Genomic DNA, 19,765 nt, shown 5'->3' on the forward strand with positions numbered 1-19,765 from the left:
ACTGCAATAAACATGGTTGTGCTGATAGCTTTGGTATGACTTGTTTGTGATCATTTGGGTAAATGCCCAAAAGTGGGATTGCTGGGTCATAAGGAAGCTCTATGTGGAGTCTTTTGAGGAACCTCCATACTGCTTTCCAGAATGGTTAAACAAGTTTACACTCCTATCAACAACGCAGTAGGGTTCCCTTTTGGCCACATCCCCTCCAGCATCTGTTGTTACTAGATTTCTTGATTATAGCCATTCTAACTGGGGAGGTAGAATCTCAATGTTGTCTTGATTTGTATTTCTTTTATAGCTAGAGAAGTTGAGCATTTCTTTGTATGTCTATTGGCCATTCTTATTTCCTCCTCAGAGAAGTCTCTCTTTAAGTCTTTAGCCATTTATTAATTGGGCAATTGTTTCTTTGAGGATTTGTTGTTGGAGAATTTAATTTTTTGAGTTCTAAGTATATTTTAGATATGAGATCCTTGTCCGTTATATGGCTAGTGAAGTACATGTCTAGGATAAGAAGAGAAGGTCAAAGGCTATGTACATCTGACCACATGAGATAATGTTAAGCAAAATGTACCCCAACACAGGGATACAAGTGGTACTTTCCTTTCTTGCTAGTGTTTTTTTGGGGGGGGTCCAGTCGTGGGGCCTGAATTCTGGGCCTGGGTGCTGTCCCTCAGCTCTTCAGCTCAAGGCTAGCGCTCTACCACTTGAGCCACAGCGCCACTTCCAACTTTTTTGTTTGTTTGTTTATGTGGTGCTGGGGAATGCAAGGCAAGCGCTCTACCACTGAGCCACCTTCCCAGCCCCTCTTGATAGTGTTTTAAATGTACTTACAATGCCCTTTGTGATTCTTTCCTTTTGTATGTTCTTCCCCCACAGTATAACCCCTGTTCTCACTGAATTTGATGCTGGTATTCTACACCTGTATATTGTAATTTGGGGAGGGGAAGGGATTTGGGGGAACGCTTAAATGGGGATGTAGCCTGACCCATTGTGATGACGAGATGTACAGGATACTATGTTGAAAACGAACTTTACAATGTCGGTGGGGGGGAGGAGGGAGGAGTTGGCTTTTGCTTGCCATGTGGCCTTGGGATGTATGGCTGTTCCACCTACCTACTCCTGTGCAACCTGCAGCCTGACGCCTCTTCTAGAAGGTCTTTCCTTAGTGTACCTCCAGAAGCAGCTCTTCTCTCCCGCTATTTTTTCACAGTGCACATCCTTCTCCCTAGGATGCTCAACTTACTATATGCTTACGTTCCCACAGGTTTGTTGACTTGTTTTGTCTCCTGGGACACAAAGATCCTGGCAGCAAAAATCAAAGACATTTTGTTCAAATCTCAATGCCTAACTCCTAGCACACAGGACAAGCTTTGCAAATGACCCCTGAAATAAGAAAATTGTATGAAGCTGGGCGCCGGTGCCTCACATCTGTAATCCTAGCTACCTGGGAGGCTGAGATCTCAGGATCGTGGTTCAAAGCCTGCTAGCCCACGGGGAAGTCTGTGAGACTCTTATCTCCAGTAAACTTCTCAAAAAAAGCAGGAAGTGGAGCTGTGGCTCTAGTGGTAGACCGCTAGCCTTGAACAGAAGAAGCTCAGAGACAGCACACAGGCCCTGGGAGGGCCAAGCCTCAGAGAAAAAAAAAAAGAACTGAATGTAAAACACTGTCAGATATGTGCCCCCAAGATATGTCCAAGTTTATGGAAGGCCATCTGGACAGTAAGCATTCAGTTATCTAAGCTATCAATGTCTAATTTAAAAAGGCTGTAACAATCCCATCTCATTATGTAGTCCAAGCTGGCCTCGCCTTCACAATCCTACCCAATCCTCCCCAGTGCTGAGATTATAGGCAGGCACTACCATGCCTGGTTTTCTCAGTCCTTTTCAAAATGTGGTCATGGGTAGAGGCATAGCTCAGTGATACAGCAAGTGCTAGCATGCACAAGGCCCTGGGTTCAATCTCTAGCACCTGCCTGCCCACCCAAACAGCGGCAGTCTCAAGACCCTGTGCAAAGCATAACAGGGTTTCAAAACAGGTTACCCATGTTTAATTCTCTAACTCCACAGGGCAGGTTGGTGTCATCTCACCTGTCTGCTCTATATAAGGACAGATGGATGGAGACACCCATGGAGGAGTGAGCATACCAAAAGTTAGCAATGTTGAGATTACAGGCATTTGACTCATGTCTTAACTGACATTCATTTGAGTTCTTTTTAGGGTTTGGGTTTTTTTTTTTGGCAGTACTAGGGTTTGAACTTGGGGCACAAGCTCTACCACTTGAACCGTATCTCCAGCCCTTTTTTATTTTTAATGTTTGTTTTTGGATAGGGTCAAGTATTTTTGCAAAGGGCTAGCCTTGGACTTTCACCCTCATTCCTAGGACTCCTTTGTTGCCAGGACCCCGTGTGTGCACTCCCATGCCTAGCTTGTTTGTTGAGATAGGTATTCCCCTCACTTTTCCCCCAAGCTGCCTTAAACGGTGATCTTCCAATCTCCACCTCTTGTGTGAGACTGTAGGCGTGTGCCAACACACCCTGCCTGATGCTCACTTTTAATATAATCTTTCCAGAACACAACACCCCAACATGATGTACCCAGCAACTAGTATGCTACCATTTTAGGAGAAAGCAGACAAGCTGTGACAGATAAAGGGAGAGTTATCATTGTTATTCTTCTACACTTTCAAAGTGAGAATTTTATCACATCTCTTGTGTCATCTTTAACTTTTTCTTGAGATAGGGTCTGGCGATGATGCTCAGGTGGTTCTAAACTCTTTGATTCAAGGGACCCTCCTGCTCCAGCTGAGACTACTAAGTGTGTACACTGCATCCAGCTGCAGGTTTTTTTTTTAATTTTAGTTTCTATTGTTGATACTGGGGCTTGAACCCAAGGCCTGGCTGCTTGCTGTTACCCCCTTGCTCTTTCACTTAAGGCTGGCACTCTACCATTTGAGCCACAACTCCTTCTCTGGCTTTTTGGTACACGCAGGTGTTATTGGAATCTTGCCTGCTTGCTACAACATCTGTGCACCACTTTCTGCATCCCTTCTGCTAGGCCTTGGGTGTGCAGAAAACAAGCTTGATATGCCTCTTCCATTTCTAAATTCAAGCCTTTGCTAACTCATCATCTACCAGAACAGTTGAAAAATCAACATACCTTCAAAAGTTCTTGCCTAGGCTAGTTTCTTCTTATTTGGGATAAAGTGCAAAGTAGTCATGGAGGCTTTATGCCTTTCTAAAGAGATGAAAAAGCCCCAGGGTTGTGAAAGAGTATTCTAATGGTGTCACTTGCCCATGCATCAAAAAGAAACAACAACAACAACAACAAAAAACAACCTTTATTGTCTTCTCTATCTCAACTTTTCCCAAGTGAACTAAAAAAGGCTCTTTGGGGATACATACAAAAAGCCGCTGCAATAGCAAACTAATTTTACTCTTGCTCAAAGCAGCAACCTTTTGTCTAGGCGTGTGTGTTAATTATTTATTTTTAAACTTAAACAGATGTCTTTTCTAAGCTCACACAGTCTGGATCATCTGACTGGAATCTATTTAGCAGTGTATCCCACACCATCACCCTGGGCAAAATCAACAGACACAGAAGAAAGAAACACTTGTTCACCAATTAAAAAAAAACAAAAACAAAAACGCGTATATAGTAGGGGAAAAGCATCTAGGATCCAAGGTCTACTTTAAATAATATGTCACAAAATATCTGCAAAAATATCGATTTTTCAAAACAAAAAAGCATTTCTGCAAGCACATACAATTTAGGCAATGTTGAATGCTAGAGAATAAGGCAAACGTGAATGTTCATGTGATTTCTGTGGAAGGAAATCACAGACCTTCCCTTGTCTCTCTAGGATGGGAAGGCTCAGAGCCCCTAAGAGGAATTGCCTACTTCTCTAAAGGCCCCTTTTTACTTGTCCCTCATTGATACATCCTCCAAAGGATTCATTTTGTGTCACTGGACTGTGAGAGCGGGCTCAATGGAGGGAAAGAAATGCAGGGTGCAACTTCCACAAAGAAAAAGCCGCCTATTTCCCAAATTGCTGACGTGCCCTAATGACACACATGTGGAATGCAGCCCTGTCCTTTGTGATTACCTTCTTCGAGTGACATGAAAGACGCTGCATCCAGTGGGCAGGCTGGCTGCTGGAGGTCTACCTGGAGCTGGGACAGACTTCAGGTTCGAGACCCTCTCTCCCCACCAGCTCTGGAGGGCAGGCCGCTCTTCTTTGCCACACAGATGGGTAGGAGGAGGAGGGGGAGAGCCACCACTAAGGGTTAGCTGCTCTGTGAGCACCCCCCTCACAGCCTACATTTTCACAGGCTGGGGGGATGGTATTCAAAGTCCACTCATATTTGCTCATTTGATTAGCGCTGTCCACTCATCAAAAATGATAAGTCTGCTGACAGTCAAACTGATAATAAAGCTCCATGACAGATTTCCTGGCTCAGACTATGTGGGTCATAAAGACTAGAAAATTACCAAAATCCCTCCTTGGCTCTAGGCTGTGCAATCACAGCCCATACTATATCATTCCCTCTGTTTACTCCGCCATCACTGCTGGACAGGGTGGAGGTATCAGTCTAAACATTCTCATCTAAAGGGCTTAGAGGATCTCCAGCATGCCAAGCACAGAAGTCACATTAGCCCTGCAGTTAATTACCATCTTCATTTTACAAATAAGGAAGCAAAATCAGAAAGGTTTTTACCTGATTTCTAAATTTCCCCAAGTCCCACAGGAATGGAGCAACAAACCCGAAGATTCAAGCCTAGGAAGTTTGGCTCTAAATGTATACTCCTCATCACAATGCCACACTCCTTTCTCATCTAATTAAGTCAAATATTAGGGAGACAGATCATGTCTACATTAAGATATGATGCCAGTGCCATGCATGGTTCCAGCACTTGGGATGCTGAAGCAGAAGGGTGGAGAAGTTACAGGCTACCTTGGGCTACGTAACAAGATTGTGTCTTCAAAAGATAAGAACATTTAAATTGTATCACTGAAGGCACTTGTTCTTGGACAGACCTTGGTCCAGCATCAAGGTAAGGGGGATGGAGGAAGCATCTAGAACCAAGAGATCAGATTTCTTTTTGCCGTGAGCCTTAGCCATGAGACTTCCGATTCCTGGTGCCAAGCCCTGGCAACTTCATACACGGAAGGGAGAGCATGCCTGCATCCCACTTCAAGTGGATGGCAAGGAATCATGTGCTATAGAAGAGAGGCCTTTGTAAAGGAAAGGCCTCCTTCTAGAATATACCCCTAGGAGGGAAGGAACAAGTATGGGACCCAACCACATTGGACCTTCGTTACTCACAGGTTCAGAATTTCTAAGTGTGTCTACCTGTTCAAATCTGTCACCCTGAGTCACCTTGGTCACTCACAGCACGCACACGTGCAGTGGCAAGACGCTGTCACCCTTCACGCTGAGCTCAGGGAACACGGTGACTCTGCCTTCGTATTTCATTCCACAACATGTCTTGTTTCATCCCACTTTGTGCTGCCAGTTGTTGGTTTTTATTTTTTCCATTTTCGTGTGTCGGTTGTAATTTCACTGTTTAAAATGATCAAAGCATGGTGCAGAAGTGCTGTCTGGTGTTCCTAAGCAGAGGCGGCTCTGCCAGGTCTGAGGGACAAAATACCCCTCAAGAAGCTTCATTCAGGCATGAGTTAGGAAGCTGCTGTCTGTACCACAAATAAACAGCTAATCTCAACAGGGAGGGAGAGAGGAAAGGAACACACAGGGTTATATACAGATTGGACAATTGTGAGCAGAGGCGCACGAGATCCAGCCTTCTATTTTCCTAGGAGCTATGGTTCAGTCCTCTAGTTCAGTGTCTTCTATAACTTTAAGTAAACCACTATGAACAATGGGAACTCATTATGGTAGCTAAAATGTTTAAGGCCAAGTATGGTAACTGATGCCTGTAATCCCAGGTACTCAGGAGGCAGAGACATGAGGGAGGGTTGCAGTTTGAGGCCCGTCGGAGAAAACCACAAGATCTTACCTCAATCAACAAACCAAGCTTTTGGTAATGCACCTGCTCTTCTTAGCTAGGAGGAAGCACAGGAGGAGCAGGGTCCAAGGACAGCCCAGGCAAGAACAAGACTCTACTGAACAATAACTGAAAAAGTAAAATGGGCTCAAGAAGCCTTGAGTTCAAATCCCGATCTCACACACACACAGAAATTTGCGCCCCCCCCCCCGAAGCAGAGGTGGGTACTTAAGATGAGGTACAAACAGGCAGTGTCAAACAGAGGTTCTGGCTTGAGAGAGGAAATGTGAAAACACACGGTGGTCTCCTGTCCACAGCCAGAAGCTGTAGGCCAGCAGCAGCCAGGGGGCAGAGACGAGAGCTCCGCCCTTTCATTTCAGCGCACACAGCCATGGCCACTGACCACAGCCCACCCAGGCCCCAGAGGACACTCCATGGAGTCCTTCTCCATCCTAGATGGCTTGTTCCACTGATGCCACCCTCCAGCTGCAGACATTCCTCTTTTCTAGCCTGGGCTTCAGATGACCCAGTGACAGTACTATCCTATGCTCAACACTCCCCATCACTGAGCAAATGAGCACCTAGTAGTTCAAGCCTCCCACTAGGAGGGAGGAGGACCAGAACCAAGGCAAACTGATTTGATGAAGCCTTCAAAGGTCAGCAAGAAAAAATGGCCTACAGGGTGAGGGGGCAAAAGGAAAAGCACAGGTGAAAAGTACTCCTTATCCCCCTGACGCGGCTCCTGGAACATGACTGCCCCCAGGAGTTCTGGTTCTCCTCTGGCCCAGTGTGAAGGGAAGCGTGGAGGGATGGACGCATTCACTGAGCCATGGCTGCACCAACTTCCAGAGCACAGGGAGATGGAAATGTTAATCAAGCATCACCTCTGTGACTTCTGCCAGTGTTACAAAAAGAAACCGGAGACTTCCTTCCTGCGGGCATCTTCTGCTGATTGCAAGTCATAAAAGTGCTAGATTTCCAGATTTATAATTTGCATCCTTCACCCCTTTGAAAACAGAAAGAAACTTCTAAACTGTCCAGGGGCATTCCACACGACAACATGATTTGTTGCTCAACTCCCAATCTCAGCTCCATTCAGGAGTCTGAAATTCAGGCCTCTGATACTCATTTGTGACAATGTAAAAGTCAATTCTGAATGACCAATGAGATGTACAAGACACTATGTTGAAAACTTCACAACTTCGGTGGGGGGAGGGCAGGGATGGTAGGGGAAAAACAAAGGAGATGGTAACAATGCTCCACAGGAAATGTACTCCTTACCTTATTCATGTAACTGTAACCCCTCCTTACAATAAAACTATATTAAAAATATTTCTGTAGATGCCAGATTTCATCAGCCACTACATTATCTTATTCATTTCCTTACAGTCAGTTCGGTCTTGACTTCTATTTTCCTGGCTCCAAAACAGCTTAAGTTATACTGAATGAACATCACACCTCTTTAAGCAAGCTCTCCAGGCTCAATTCTTTCCAGTTTGGTGAAATACTGTTTGTAAGATGACTACTTGTAGGAGTGAAATACACCATGTGCAGCGATTCCCCTCTCTCGCCTTTGTTTCCTACTTGGGCTGGTAGCAAACAGGATCAAATCTTTTTTTGGTCATGGGGCCTGAACTCAGGGCCTGGGCACTGTCCCTCAGCTCTTCTGCTCAAGGCTAGCATTCTATCATTTGAGTCACAGTGCCACTTCCGGCTTTTTCTGCTTATGCAGTGCTGGGGAATCAAACCCAGGGCCTCATGCATGCGAGGCAAGCACTCTACCACTGAGCCACCTTCCCAGCCCCAACAGGATCAAATCTTAAAATCAGACTGTCCTTTTGGACAAGATACAATCTTCCTCTAACTCATGCTAGGTTGGTCAATGAATGACAAGAACAGCAGCATGCATTTCTAGAGAGTAAAGTGGGCCAGCCAGTAGTAAAGAAGAAACACCACAGGGATCCTCAAGTGCCTGTTTTTCTCAGGAAGGTCACTGGCTGAAATAGTGTTGTTGTGTTGCCCAGATCGATGGGTAAGAGAACAGAGAGTGAAAAGCACAGATTTTCAGAGTGGGATGGCATCCCAACTCAGCTGGCTCTTGGTAAGAAAACTCTCTCAAGTGGCTAGCTGCTGGTAGTTCATGCCTGTAATCTAAGCTATTCAGGAGTCTAAGATCTGAGGACTGTGGTTCAAAGCTAACCCAGGTGGCAAAGTCTGTGAGACTCTTACTGCCAATTTAACTACCAAAAAGCCAAAAATGGAGCTGTGGCTTAGGGGTAGAGCAACAGCCTTGAGGGAAAAAGTGAAGGGACAGTGCCCAGGTTCTGAGTTTAAGCTTCAGTAGTGGCATTTGTGCATACGCATGTGTGCGTGTGCACACATACACATACACACACACGCACACACACACAGACACAGAAAAAAGGCCTCTAAAGTTCAATTCCCCTTCAAAATCTGCAAAAAATTGTTAAGAGAATCTGCTATGTGATTATCACATTAGATACTGTGAGAGCTACATCCTAGGATCTGGAGATAAGTACTTCAGAGATGATCAGAGGTGCTGTCTGCAGTCACACAATGAGACACCCGCTTATTAAACGTGATCTTTGCCTTTTAGGAGACTCAGAGGCTTGGAGAGACTAAGGAAAGTACCTAAACCACAAGCCAGGGAAAGGGCATGTGTGGGATGTAAAGCAACTTCCATTTGGCTCCACAAGCTCACAAGGGAGTATCAATAAAGCACACCATTTCTACAGAAAAAAAAAAAAAAACCACCAATAAAACAAGACAAAGACACATCGTTGTCTTGTGGTATTGTGACCACAACAAAGTTACTTTGAATCCCAGAGTAAGAGCAGACCTCCCCCCATCCCTTCCCTACACACACACACACACACACACACACACACACACACACACACACAAACATACAGCCACCATTATGCCTTTGTCCAAAGACATCTCTCCTTTTCTTGGAGACCAGATCATTCCTCACAGTTGAGATGCACCTGAATTGGGAATTGTTTGGAAAAAAAAATAATCATCTTGTATGATTAAAAAACAGAAGAATGTCTTTAAAACAAAATGAATCTGATTTTGTTGTTGTTGGTCCTAGGGTTTGAACTCAGAGTCTCCTGCCTTCTAGGCAACTGTTCTACCACTTGAGCTGATAAAAAAGTTTAAGGATATGCCCACACCCTGAGTTCAAGCCTTAGTATTGGAGTATGCACAGGCATGTACATATACCCACATGTATACGTGTGTGAGCACATGTATGCATGCACACACACACACAGAGTCTTTCCACTTGGACATAGCTCTGTGAAGGCAGATACCATCCAATTCCCCTACATAATTTATCAATGGCATCTGTAACGTGTACCACTATCCGCTGAGCCCTTTCCATCTCTATCCAACCCAGGTCTCTGTCTCTCAGGATCTGAGAGGCTCCCAAAGATCCCCCACATTTCTAGAGCCTGCCCAGTTCTCAGGCCCCAGCTCCCTCCTCCACCCCACAAGCTCACATAAGGACCCCAGGATGCATGGTTCCAGGGACCCAAAATCTGTGTGCCACCTTGAATTGCTTATCTTCCTCAGCAGGTCTGGCCTAGCACTGTACCCACCACACCCAACCAGACCCCCGCCATCTCCTCCACGCTGCCCTCTGAGCGTCTTTTCTCAGCCTATCTCCCACACCAGGGCCAAGATCCACCATGACAGGGGCCCCTTCTCTTGGGAACACTGCTGTACCCCCAGAGCTTGGCACAAAGCAGAAAACTTTCAACAAATCTGTTTAAATACTTGAAACAACTGCTAAGATCTCAAAATAGAAGTAAACACAACACAAAGGAAGGAACAGGTATGCCAGACAAGAGGCAGGGAAAGCTAAGGTGACAGGACTAGAAGAAATTCAGTAGCTACACAGCATGGCCTAGGAGACAGAAAAGCAGAGATGAACCTGTTCGGAGGCGCAAAGCCTTCCTGCCTGACTCACCTGCGCTCACGTCGCCCAGCCTGTGCCAGAATGCTTTGAAGTAAAATAAAAATATCCTAAAAGCACCCAGCACTGTTCCTGTCTTTCAGACGCAGAGTAAAGTTCCAGGCCATGAGGCCTTAAGTAACTACTCCCAGACCTTAAATGGTCAGTGGGGATTTTTGAGGACTGGGTAAAACAGGGTCCTGAGCCCTATCGCAGTGTTTCTAAGGAGGAAGGGAAAAGATTAGGGTCTCACTATGAGTCCCAGGTTGACCTCAAACATGTAATTCTTATTTACATGTCTGCTTATTTACTAGGGTGAACCATTCCTAACAAGTTCCTTTGTGTTGTGGGTCTACAGAACACATTCTCAGCTACTGGATTTACAACCGTGCCTAAAGACTGAGAGGAGGCAGTAGAAGGATCCAGTAGAGAATTTAGATTTTTTTCCCTGCAAATTCCACAGTGACCCAGCGACCTACAGGTCTAGCTCCCCACAGTTCAGGTTTGGCCTTAAGACAGGTCAGAATTCACATCCAGAATGGCTCCTGAAAATGCCCATATTCAAGGCTTACTGCCCCCTGCTTGGCATCTGGGTACGTGATAAAGCCTTTTGAGACACTGATAGTTCTGTGGATCAGTAGATAGTTCTGTGGGCTCTGGAAGGGCACTGTGGGACCAAAGTATATCTTTCTCCTTTCCTCTGCTTCCTGGCCATGACGTGAGTGGCTCTGGTCTATTGTGTGTTAACTTCACACTAGCCCAAAAGCAATAGGACAACTATTGGCTGACAAGGACAGAATAAACTCTTACTGTACTTCAGTAAGGACCTTCGTAAGTAACACAGCTATGGAAAAACAGATCTCAAAACTCCAATTCTGCTATATAGGTCCACTTTCTAATCTGGGCTGCCCTCGCTGCCTTTTTGAATCTTGAGTTCTAAAAAATCCACAAAAGCACTTTGTAAGCTATAACGTACCAAATGAGTAAAACCTTCAGTTATTACTTTTAGATTTGAAAGTAACAGGTCAATAGGTGAAATTCCACAATTTCCTAGCTGTTGGCAATCTCATCTTCTATTTACCTTCCAAACACACACTTAAATTTTTTTAAATTACTTACTTTTTGTATGCTGGTACTAGGCCTTGAGCAAGCTTTTTCCACTCAAGGCTGGTGTTTTATCACTTGAGCCACAGCTGGTTGTTTGTAGATAAGAGTCTGCCCCCAGACTTTCCTGCTGTGGCTGGCTTCAAATCTTGATCCTCAGATCTCAGCCTCCTGAGTAGCTAGGATTACAGGCATGAGCCACCATCGCCTGGCCCAAAAGCACACTTTCATTCAACTCAATAAAATATAGTAACTCGTGGAAAACTAACAATCTACATTACGTCAGCCATCTGTGCCCTCCAAATGCTCCAAGCAAAAATACTTCTTAAGCTTTGCCTGTTTTCCGTTCCTCATACGAACTTGCCTTTCTAACACTACAAAGCAAACATTTTGCTCTATAAGAAAGTGCTTTAAAATAAAAAATCAATGTACTGAGCACATGGAAATCTTTGGCATTCTCAAAACTTTTATTAGTCTCTTGGTGAATTTTTTAAAAATCTGTTTATTATGAACCTTATGAACACAGTGTCCCTTATATCAGGGCAAGATTGGCTCCTTCCACATTCCCACCCTACATTATTGTAATATCCCAGGTCCTAAACCACTTAGCATGTGCACATTCTGCTCTATAAGCTTTTGTCTTTGTGACTAAATGTACAGCAATAAACCCCAAGCCACATTAATGATAATCTTGTTAAATACAAACTAGTGTGCAATTATCCAAACTAACACAGAAACAGAGTATATGTTCTTATGTTATAAAAGCAGGTTATAAAAACAATAGCTAAGGATTTTATGACTTTTTGCAATACTGAGCAGTCTGCCTCGGCTTTAAGCATCTGAAAAGTTTTGCCTTTAAATTGTATGCAGGCTGAAACCCAAGGGGAATGGGTTTGTTTGGGGTTTGACTTAGGAAAATGGGTGCCTGAGAGCCTGGAGGAATAGCATATCATTTTGTTAATCAAAAGAGATCTTAAAAGACACGTTTTTTAATATGTTTTCTCTGACAGAGACATTTACACAGCCTAAGAATGGAAAATAGACAAAAATGTGGGGACAGCCCTTCGTGTATACCCCTATAAGCCAACTTTCAGGAAGGGGAAGAAGTATCGGAACTGGTATCCTGGCCAATTCCTGGGGTATAAAGACTCCCAGGTTCCTAGCCAGCTCAGATGTCTCCATAGTCTCAAGTCCATAGACACCTATTATGTCTAGCAAAATCCCAACCTACAGGCCAGAAAAAAAAAACAAAACACCAAAACCTAGGGTTCAGCTCTAGCTCATGGTTATAGATAAGAACGTTAGGCAAGTTTCCTTAACCCATGCAGCCTCAGTCATTTCAGCTCTAGAATGTATACAATCTGCTTCATAGGATTGCCAAGCAGATGCTAACCAAACAAACAAACCTCTAGGGGAACCTGTGCACCTGAGAGGTAGAGCAAGCACCCATTGGTGTTACCTGAGTGGGTGAGGTATACACACGTACAGGTACAGATTACACAGGCAGCCTTGCTTTGCCTTGGGACAGGGACTGTCAAAACAGGAAGGAGATAGCCTGTTTCACCAAATAAAGGGACAAGAAGGGCTGCTAGAAAAAGTTAAAAGCCTAAAAGTTGAGGGTGAGGGGACAGCACTGAGTGACAGGCAAGAGGAAAAATTTTTTTAAAAAGATGGCCTTCAGCGTTCTAAGAGGTTTGGGTGGCGCCTTGGGGGTCACTGTCCCTCCTGGGCGGGGAACGTAGCTCAGTAGTAGAGCGGTGCCTAAGACATTTGCAAGTCCCTTCCTGCTCTCAGCTCCTGCCCAGGATGAAGTAGTGCCCTCCTGAGGGGCCCCTGGCTTTCCTTACATGCTTCTTCCACTCCTCTCAAGAGGGTCACACCTGATCTGGTCAGTCTGCTGTGATTTCTGTTTCTCACATGGCAGCCTTTGGCTGGTTCCTGATCACCACCTGTCATCTGCCCGGCTGTACCATTCTGTCAGCATTCCATTTTTACTTTTTTGTGCCAAGACTTCAACTCTGAGATCTCATTTGACTTTTTTCATCACAGTTGGTGCTCTAATGCTTGATCCCTGCCTCCAGTCCGGCTTTGTTTTGTGGTTGATTAACTGGAGATCAAGAGTCTTGCGGCCTTTTCTGACTTTGATCCTAGATCCTCCGGGTCTCAGTCTTTTTGGTTAGGATCACAAATGTGAGCTACCAACTCATGTCAGCTTTCCTGAAAAGACCATCAGTGTAGGACTCCAAGTATCTCCCATATGGTGTTCCTTCCAGATGCTTTGCCAACCAAAGTACCCCTCCCCCCATACTCTCATCCCACCAACCTGCCATGAATGGCACAATCTCCTCCTCCTCCTCTACCTCTTCAATCCAGTGTCTATGAATGGGCAGGCCCAGGGCTGGTTCTCACCACACAGCATTTCCTCCATAGGAGAATACAGAGCCTTTACAGAGTTAGTAGGGAGGTTTGGTTTTTGTAGCGTGAGGGGAATCTCACACCGGTGAAGCTGGGTGAGGCTGAAGAGGGGGTGCACAGGCAGGCTCAGGATGGAATTTCACTACTGTGGTCACAGGAAACTGATGACCCTAGCCGGCCTTGGAGAATCCTCATCCACACAGGTGGGACTCGCAATCAGGAAAGCCCAGAGTGGACAGCGACCTCCGAGGTCATGAACTCTGCCAAGTTCAGCTGAAGCCAATCTAGCAAGCACTTATAACCCCAACCATAAACCACAGACAGCACAGGGGGAGAGCTGTGCCAGTGTAGATTCTATAGGCCTGGCTGTCTGGCTCCAAACACAGTCCCTTGAGGGACCCCAGGCAAGTTGATTTTTCCTGGCTGAAAAATGGGGTTATTAGAGGCTGTATCCCCATAAATTATGTCTGGCATGTTTTTCAAATAGAAATACTATGCCCAGGACCCTGAGATAAGCCCCATGGGGGCTCAAACACAGAGCTCACCTCTACGTAAACCCCCATTCCTTATTGTCTCTCAGTGTAGTTAGGGCCCAGGGCATATGTCTGTATGTGTCTGGATTTGTACAGTGGTGTCTCATCATTGATATGTTCAGGTTTGTTGAATGAATATGTGGTAAAGGCATTCAGTCTAATTTACAAGAATTCCTTCTCCTGCTACTTGACAGAACCAAGCACCTAAGGTCACTCTGTGCCTGCTGTGTGACCTTGGAATCGGCCTCAAGGTTGGTTGGGTCTGAAATGTCCATCTATAAAACTATTTCATAAACCTGAGGCCTCTCAGCAACCAACTTGCCACTGTGGTTCAATTTTCCTCATGTCTCCAAGTTAAACACACTCCAGGCCCCACAGTGGGCCATGGGGCTCAGACCCCTACGTCCTGGAGAGGTTCATCTATTCCCATCCTTTAATTCCATGAGGAAACTGAGGCCCAGAACCCAGGGTTCTCAAGTCCTTGGCATGCAAGGTCTCCCGGCTCACCTATGATTCATTTCTCTTATTCTGCTAGCAGAGCCACCAGACTTGGCTCCTTTCACCACAGGAAAACTCTCCAGCAAGTGGTGGGGGGCAGATGGGGGGAGTCCAGCCACTAGGAGGTTTGGGAACCAGTCTCCCCTAGTCCTCCTAGGGAGCAAAAGTCACCCCTGAATTCACACCTTCCATGGGCCTTTGTCAGCAAGGCACTGCTTTCCCATTCACCCTGTCTCTGGAGATCACCCCCACGCCAGAGCGGCCTCGGCCATCAGCCGGGACCACTAAGTCAGGGCTCTCAGGCTCGCCACAGGGCACGGCCAGTGCCAAGTCACGGGGTAAGTTGCCCACCAGAGCCTGGCCCAGCCTGGGACTCAGCCTTGGCTCCTGTACCATATTGCTGGAAAAATGGCTCAAGGTTAAGTCACCTTTGTGGACTGCAAGCTAGCAACTGGTTAGGGAAGGCTGGCCCTCTCCTAGCCCTTCCTTTGCTCTCCAAGCCTGGTCATTTCACACTTTGTGATTACAACACACATTAGGAGCTCAGTTCCCAGCTGGGCAGCGCAGAAGGCAGTAGCCCTCTGGGGTAAGCAGTTCAGGTGTGCTTAAACTCTGCCAATAATGGCTGAGCAAACTTGAGCAAGCTATTTCATGCCTCTAAGTCCTAGTTCCTTTGGTCTTCTCCCTTCCAAGTTTGAGTTTGAACTCAGCGCTTCAGTTACTTGGCTTGCTTGCTCAGCTGGTGCTCTATCTACCACTTGAGCTACACCTTCAAGCCCAGCTTTCTGCTGGTTGTTCTGGAGATGAAGTCTCACTAGCATTTCCGCCTGGGCTGGCTTCACACTGAGAGCCTTTAGATCTCAGCCTCCGAAGAGGCTAGGACAGGTGGGAGCCATCAGCATCCAGCTGCCTTGGCCCATTTTTATCCCAAGATGCTGGTTAGAAATGATCTGTTTCTTAAGAAATCTATAAGTGACTCTATAAACATACTCAGGCACATTGAGCACACATAGGCTTCAAAAAAGAGACTCAGAAAGGTTGATTCGCCTGCCGAGGATCACACAGCACCCAAAGGCAAAATGTGGGACCCTTTCCCACCACATGCCCTCCCTTCCAGTAAGACTTGTCTACCAGATCTGTCATACAGGTGTTCTTTTAAAAGGCAAAGCTTCTTGTTGTTGAGTATTATATCGCAGCCCTGCCACCAGATACATACTCAGCGGGCTCTGCTCAGTGCTTCAGGGTGGCTGTCTGCGGGTCAGCAGCTCCAGAGGTGGAGTAACCCAGGGCTGCTGCTTGAGATGCAGCAAACACACCTTCTAGCCAGCACTGGTGGCTCATACCTGTAATTCTAGCTACTCAGGAGGCTGAGATCTTAGAAGCTCTGTTCAAAGCTGGCCTGGGCAGAAAAGTCAGTGAGACTATTGTCTCCAATTAACTACCAAAGCCAAAACAAACAACGACAGCAAAAACCCAGAAGTGGAGCTTGACTCAAGTGGTAGAGTGCTAGTCTAGAGCACAAAAGCTCAGGGACAGTGCCTAGGCCTGGACACACACACACACACTCTAGATTTGCACTGCCTTTCATCTATTAACACCTTCCTGATGTGAGACTTACTCCTAAGCAGACAGGACACTATGTGAAGCTAAAGGCAGGTGCCCTGCTGGCTGACACCTCCACAAACCCCAGGACTGGGTGAAGCCCCACTTGTAAGGCTGGAAGGATCCGCAAGATCCTAGGAGCCCTGAAGTACCATCATATCAGAGCCCAAGAAGCAGCAGCATAGTTGGGGTCTTTAAAAAGGCCAAATTGGGGTGGCATGTAGAATCATCTCAATATAACTGGCCTGTTGTATCCTGGCTCTTTATTACAGTCAGCAGCTCAAGAATTATCTGCGGTCCTACTGTACGCAGGGCACAGTGATACAGCGCAGGGGCAGAGGGAAAGATGCCAGGCTTGGTTGTTAAAGACCCAGGTTCCTTCTCCTGGCCCAACCTGGGTCTATTATCATATTGTTCCTCAGTAGCTGAGCCAGTCTGAGGAAGTAACTCAACAGATCTGAGCCCCATGGACTCAATGCCTGTGAGGGTCAAAGGTGACAGAAGTGAAGAATGAGTCCAGTATAGAGATGGAGTCACTGTGACATCAACACTGGTCCAGCTATGGCGTAGAAGTGTTCCTGCGTGTTCCATTTCAAAGTCAAGCAAGTCATTTAAATTGGTCTGATATTTTCAGAGTAACCAATTTTCACATACCCCTAACAAAGTCAAACACAGAAATTCATTAAAAAACTAAAACCACTGGGGGAGGAGCAGCTTTTGATTCACTAAAGCAGGGCTTCTGATCAGGCTCCAGGCATATGAAACACTTGAGGATCTCAAAGCCAGATTTGGACTCAAAGCATGAGAGAGCAGGACCATTCCTCAGAGCTCCAAGGGAAGCCAACGGTCCAGAACCTACAACTGGGAGCCAAGCAAAATTGTATGGAATTCCTCCAACAGAAAAGGAGTCAAAGAAAAGTCTAATTTGATTAACAAGCGACATCCGGGAAGCATGTCTGTGAATTAGCAAGTAGAACCCTCTGGGCTTCCTAATGGAAAGGAAAGGGAAGGAAAACCAGGAGCGCTGGAGCCATCTGGGCTTAGCCAGAGGAGTTAGTGCAAACTCTAACTTGCACTTGGTCTAGACAGGTTAAAGTTCTCTTTGGGCATCACAAAGCAGCTCACCTCACAGAAAGGTCTAAATGCAGCAGTGCTAAGAATCAGGCATCCTGGAATACACAAGTTTGACCCTATGCCATGGCCGTGGACTTTAGGAGCCTTTTTCAAAGCAGTTTTACCTATCCTCCTCACCCCGCCCCTACCCTGTACATCGAATTTTATGCTGATTCTATTGACAGCTGCAGATAAAAACAATGTTTATCAAGTTTCCAAATGTGGATTTCTCAAATAGTAAAATGAGCTGGATTAGTGGTGCTATTCCCAGCATTCAGGAGAGTAAGCAGGATGATAGAAAGTTCAAAGCCAGCCTGAGCCACGTAGCAAGACCCTGTCTCAAAAACAAAAAAGCCCAGTGCCAGTGGCTCATATCTGTAAGCCTAGCTACTCAGGAGGCTGATATCTGAGACCTGTAGTTTGAAGCGAGTCAGGGCGGGAAAGTCCATGAGACTCTTTTCTCCAAGTAATCACCAAAAACACTAGAAGTGGAGCTGTGGCTCAAATGGTGGAGCGCTAGCCTTGAACACAAAAGCTGGAGAACAGCACCCAGGCCCTGAGTTCAAGCACCAGGATTGGCACAAAACAAAACCCATCAGAAACAGTAAGGTATCTATGATTGCTGTGTAAAGATGTACCTGAATAACTTGAACAATAAAGTGTCCCCAAAATTCACAGTGCTAGGATTAAAGTGTAGTCAGGGTGTTCTGTGACTCCAATACTAACGCACAGGATCCACCACATGCCCCAAAATGAGTTTCTTGGAGAAAGAGTATAAGGTAATCTCACTCCAGCTGCTGTCAGTTAGTTGTGTTTTGCAGGTGACACAGGCCAGGCCTTCCATACTAGCTTAGTATAACTCTTAATGCTTCCGAGATACCTGTAGTTGACCCACTGACTGCTGGACTCTGGCTCCAAGTCCACAGCCACTCCCTCAGAGTGTGATGTCAAGAGCTGCTCAGAAACTGCTGAGTGTGCAAGTCCCATGGGGGGGAGGGGGGCATGCATGCTCTGACAAGATACTCCAGTGCCAGGCTGTCACCAGTGCCCAAGGTGGCTAATGCACCCAGGCCATCTCGAGGCTGCTTCTACCCTTGCCTATGGCCGAGAAAACAGTGGAAATGCAACACCTCACACCTGCTAGGAAGAACCAACAGCTGGATTCACACGGGAGAGAAGCTGGAACATACCGTTTTTTCTGCCCATCCTGATGGCACAGAATGCTGGCAAGGGAGTATACCTGACTGACGGACCCACTAAGTTAACTGGCTCCAGGTGGTCAACGCTAATTCCAGGAGACCTTATTAGTGATTAACTAATAAGGGTAAACACTCCCCACCTGTGTGACCCCACCCTCTTGTCCCACTGGCTCCTAACAAATTTCGACAAGCTTCAGCTGTTCCTGAAGAAAGTCCAACATTTCATGTTTGTGCAAAATGCCAAATACCTGCAGACAACTTAAGCTAGCAAGCACAATAAGCTTTTAACTGACTCAAGCAAATTCCTTATGGAATGGAAAAAAAAAATCCTCAAGCCCAATTTCCTCCCAGACCCCCACCCCCACCCCCACGCTCTCTCTGGGCGGGGTTCAAGGGAATTGAGGGGAAGGCTTTGCATTATCTTAGAAAAGGCCAAGTTTCCCTGGGCCGCCGGAACTTGGGCGAAGGGGTTCACGCGTGTCTGCTCCTAGCTGGGGCTCCCGTGCGCCGCCTAGCCGCGCGTCCCACCACGGTTCTAGGCTCCGCTCACTCTGCGTGGGGATCCCCCCGGCCCCCCCTCCCAGTATCTGGACCGGGTTGCAGGAAGTTCATGGCCATGTGCGGGCCGTTTGGGGGGAAGCCACTTGTTTTTTGGGGGGGAGGGAGCCCCTACATTACCCTCCACCGGCCCAGCCAAGGCACAAGTGTGGCGCGCCTGCTGTGCCAGTGCCCGGCTCGTGTGCACACACGTGTAACCACACGCTCCCCAGGACTCTTCCTCTTTTCGGGTGCGGGCGGGGAGCCCAGGATCTAGCCGGACGCGGGAAGGCGACGGGGCGGCCCGGGTCCTGCAGCCCAGGGCGCGCGGGGAGGCTGGCCGCGCGGGGCGGGCGGGGCACCGCCGAGCGGGGCGCGCGTGGAGTCCGGGGCACTTACCGGGACCTCTGCAGTTGCTCGAAGGCGCTGGCGCTGCCGCCCTGCCCCGGCTGCTCCAGCGAGCAGTAGTTCTGCGAGGCCGGCCTGGAGAAGGCGATGGGCAGGATCCCCTGAGTGAACGAGTTGAGGCGACCTCGGCTGCCGCCCCCACTCCCGGGGGTCCCGGAGCCCAAAAAGGCGGCCGCCGGCACCTGCGCGCTGATGAACGCATCGTCCTCCTCCAAGTCCTCCGGCCCGGCGCCCCCGGGCCCGTCGGGCACATAAAACTGCTCTCCCGCCGCCCGGCCCGCTCCTAGGGGGCTGACGAGTCCCCGAGCGGCCCCGGGGCCCGGCAGGGTGGCGTGGCTGCCGGGGATCAGGGCTGGCGGGAGCGAGGGCTGCG

General features: G+C 47.2%; 1 protein-coding gene across 1 annotated transcript in view; it reads right to left on the bottom strand.

Annotated features, from left to right (window-relative positions):
- The window catches only part of Cables1 (Cdk5 and Abl enzyme substrate 1), a 96,452-nt gene that overhangs the window by 74,284 nt on the left and 2,403 nt on the right, over window positions 1-19,765 (bottom strand). Inside the window, exon 2 of the mRNA XM_013014818.1 lies at window positions 19,384-19,760. Coding sequence (XP_012870272.1) covers window positions 19,384-19,760 — 377 coding nt within the window. The remainder of the gene's footprint in view (window positions 1-19,383; window positions 19,761-19,765) is intronic.

This window comes from Dipodomys ordii, unplaced genomic scaffold (genome assembly GCF_000151885.1).
Source record: "Dipodomys ordii isolate 6190 unplaced genomic scaffold, Dord_2.0 Scaffold25, whole genome shotgun sequence".
Classification (NCBI taxonomy): domain Eukaryota; kingdom Metazoa; phylum Chordata; class Mammalia; order Rodentia; family Heteromyidae; genus Dipodomys; species Dipodomys ordii.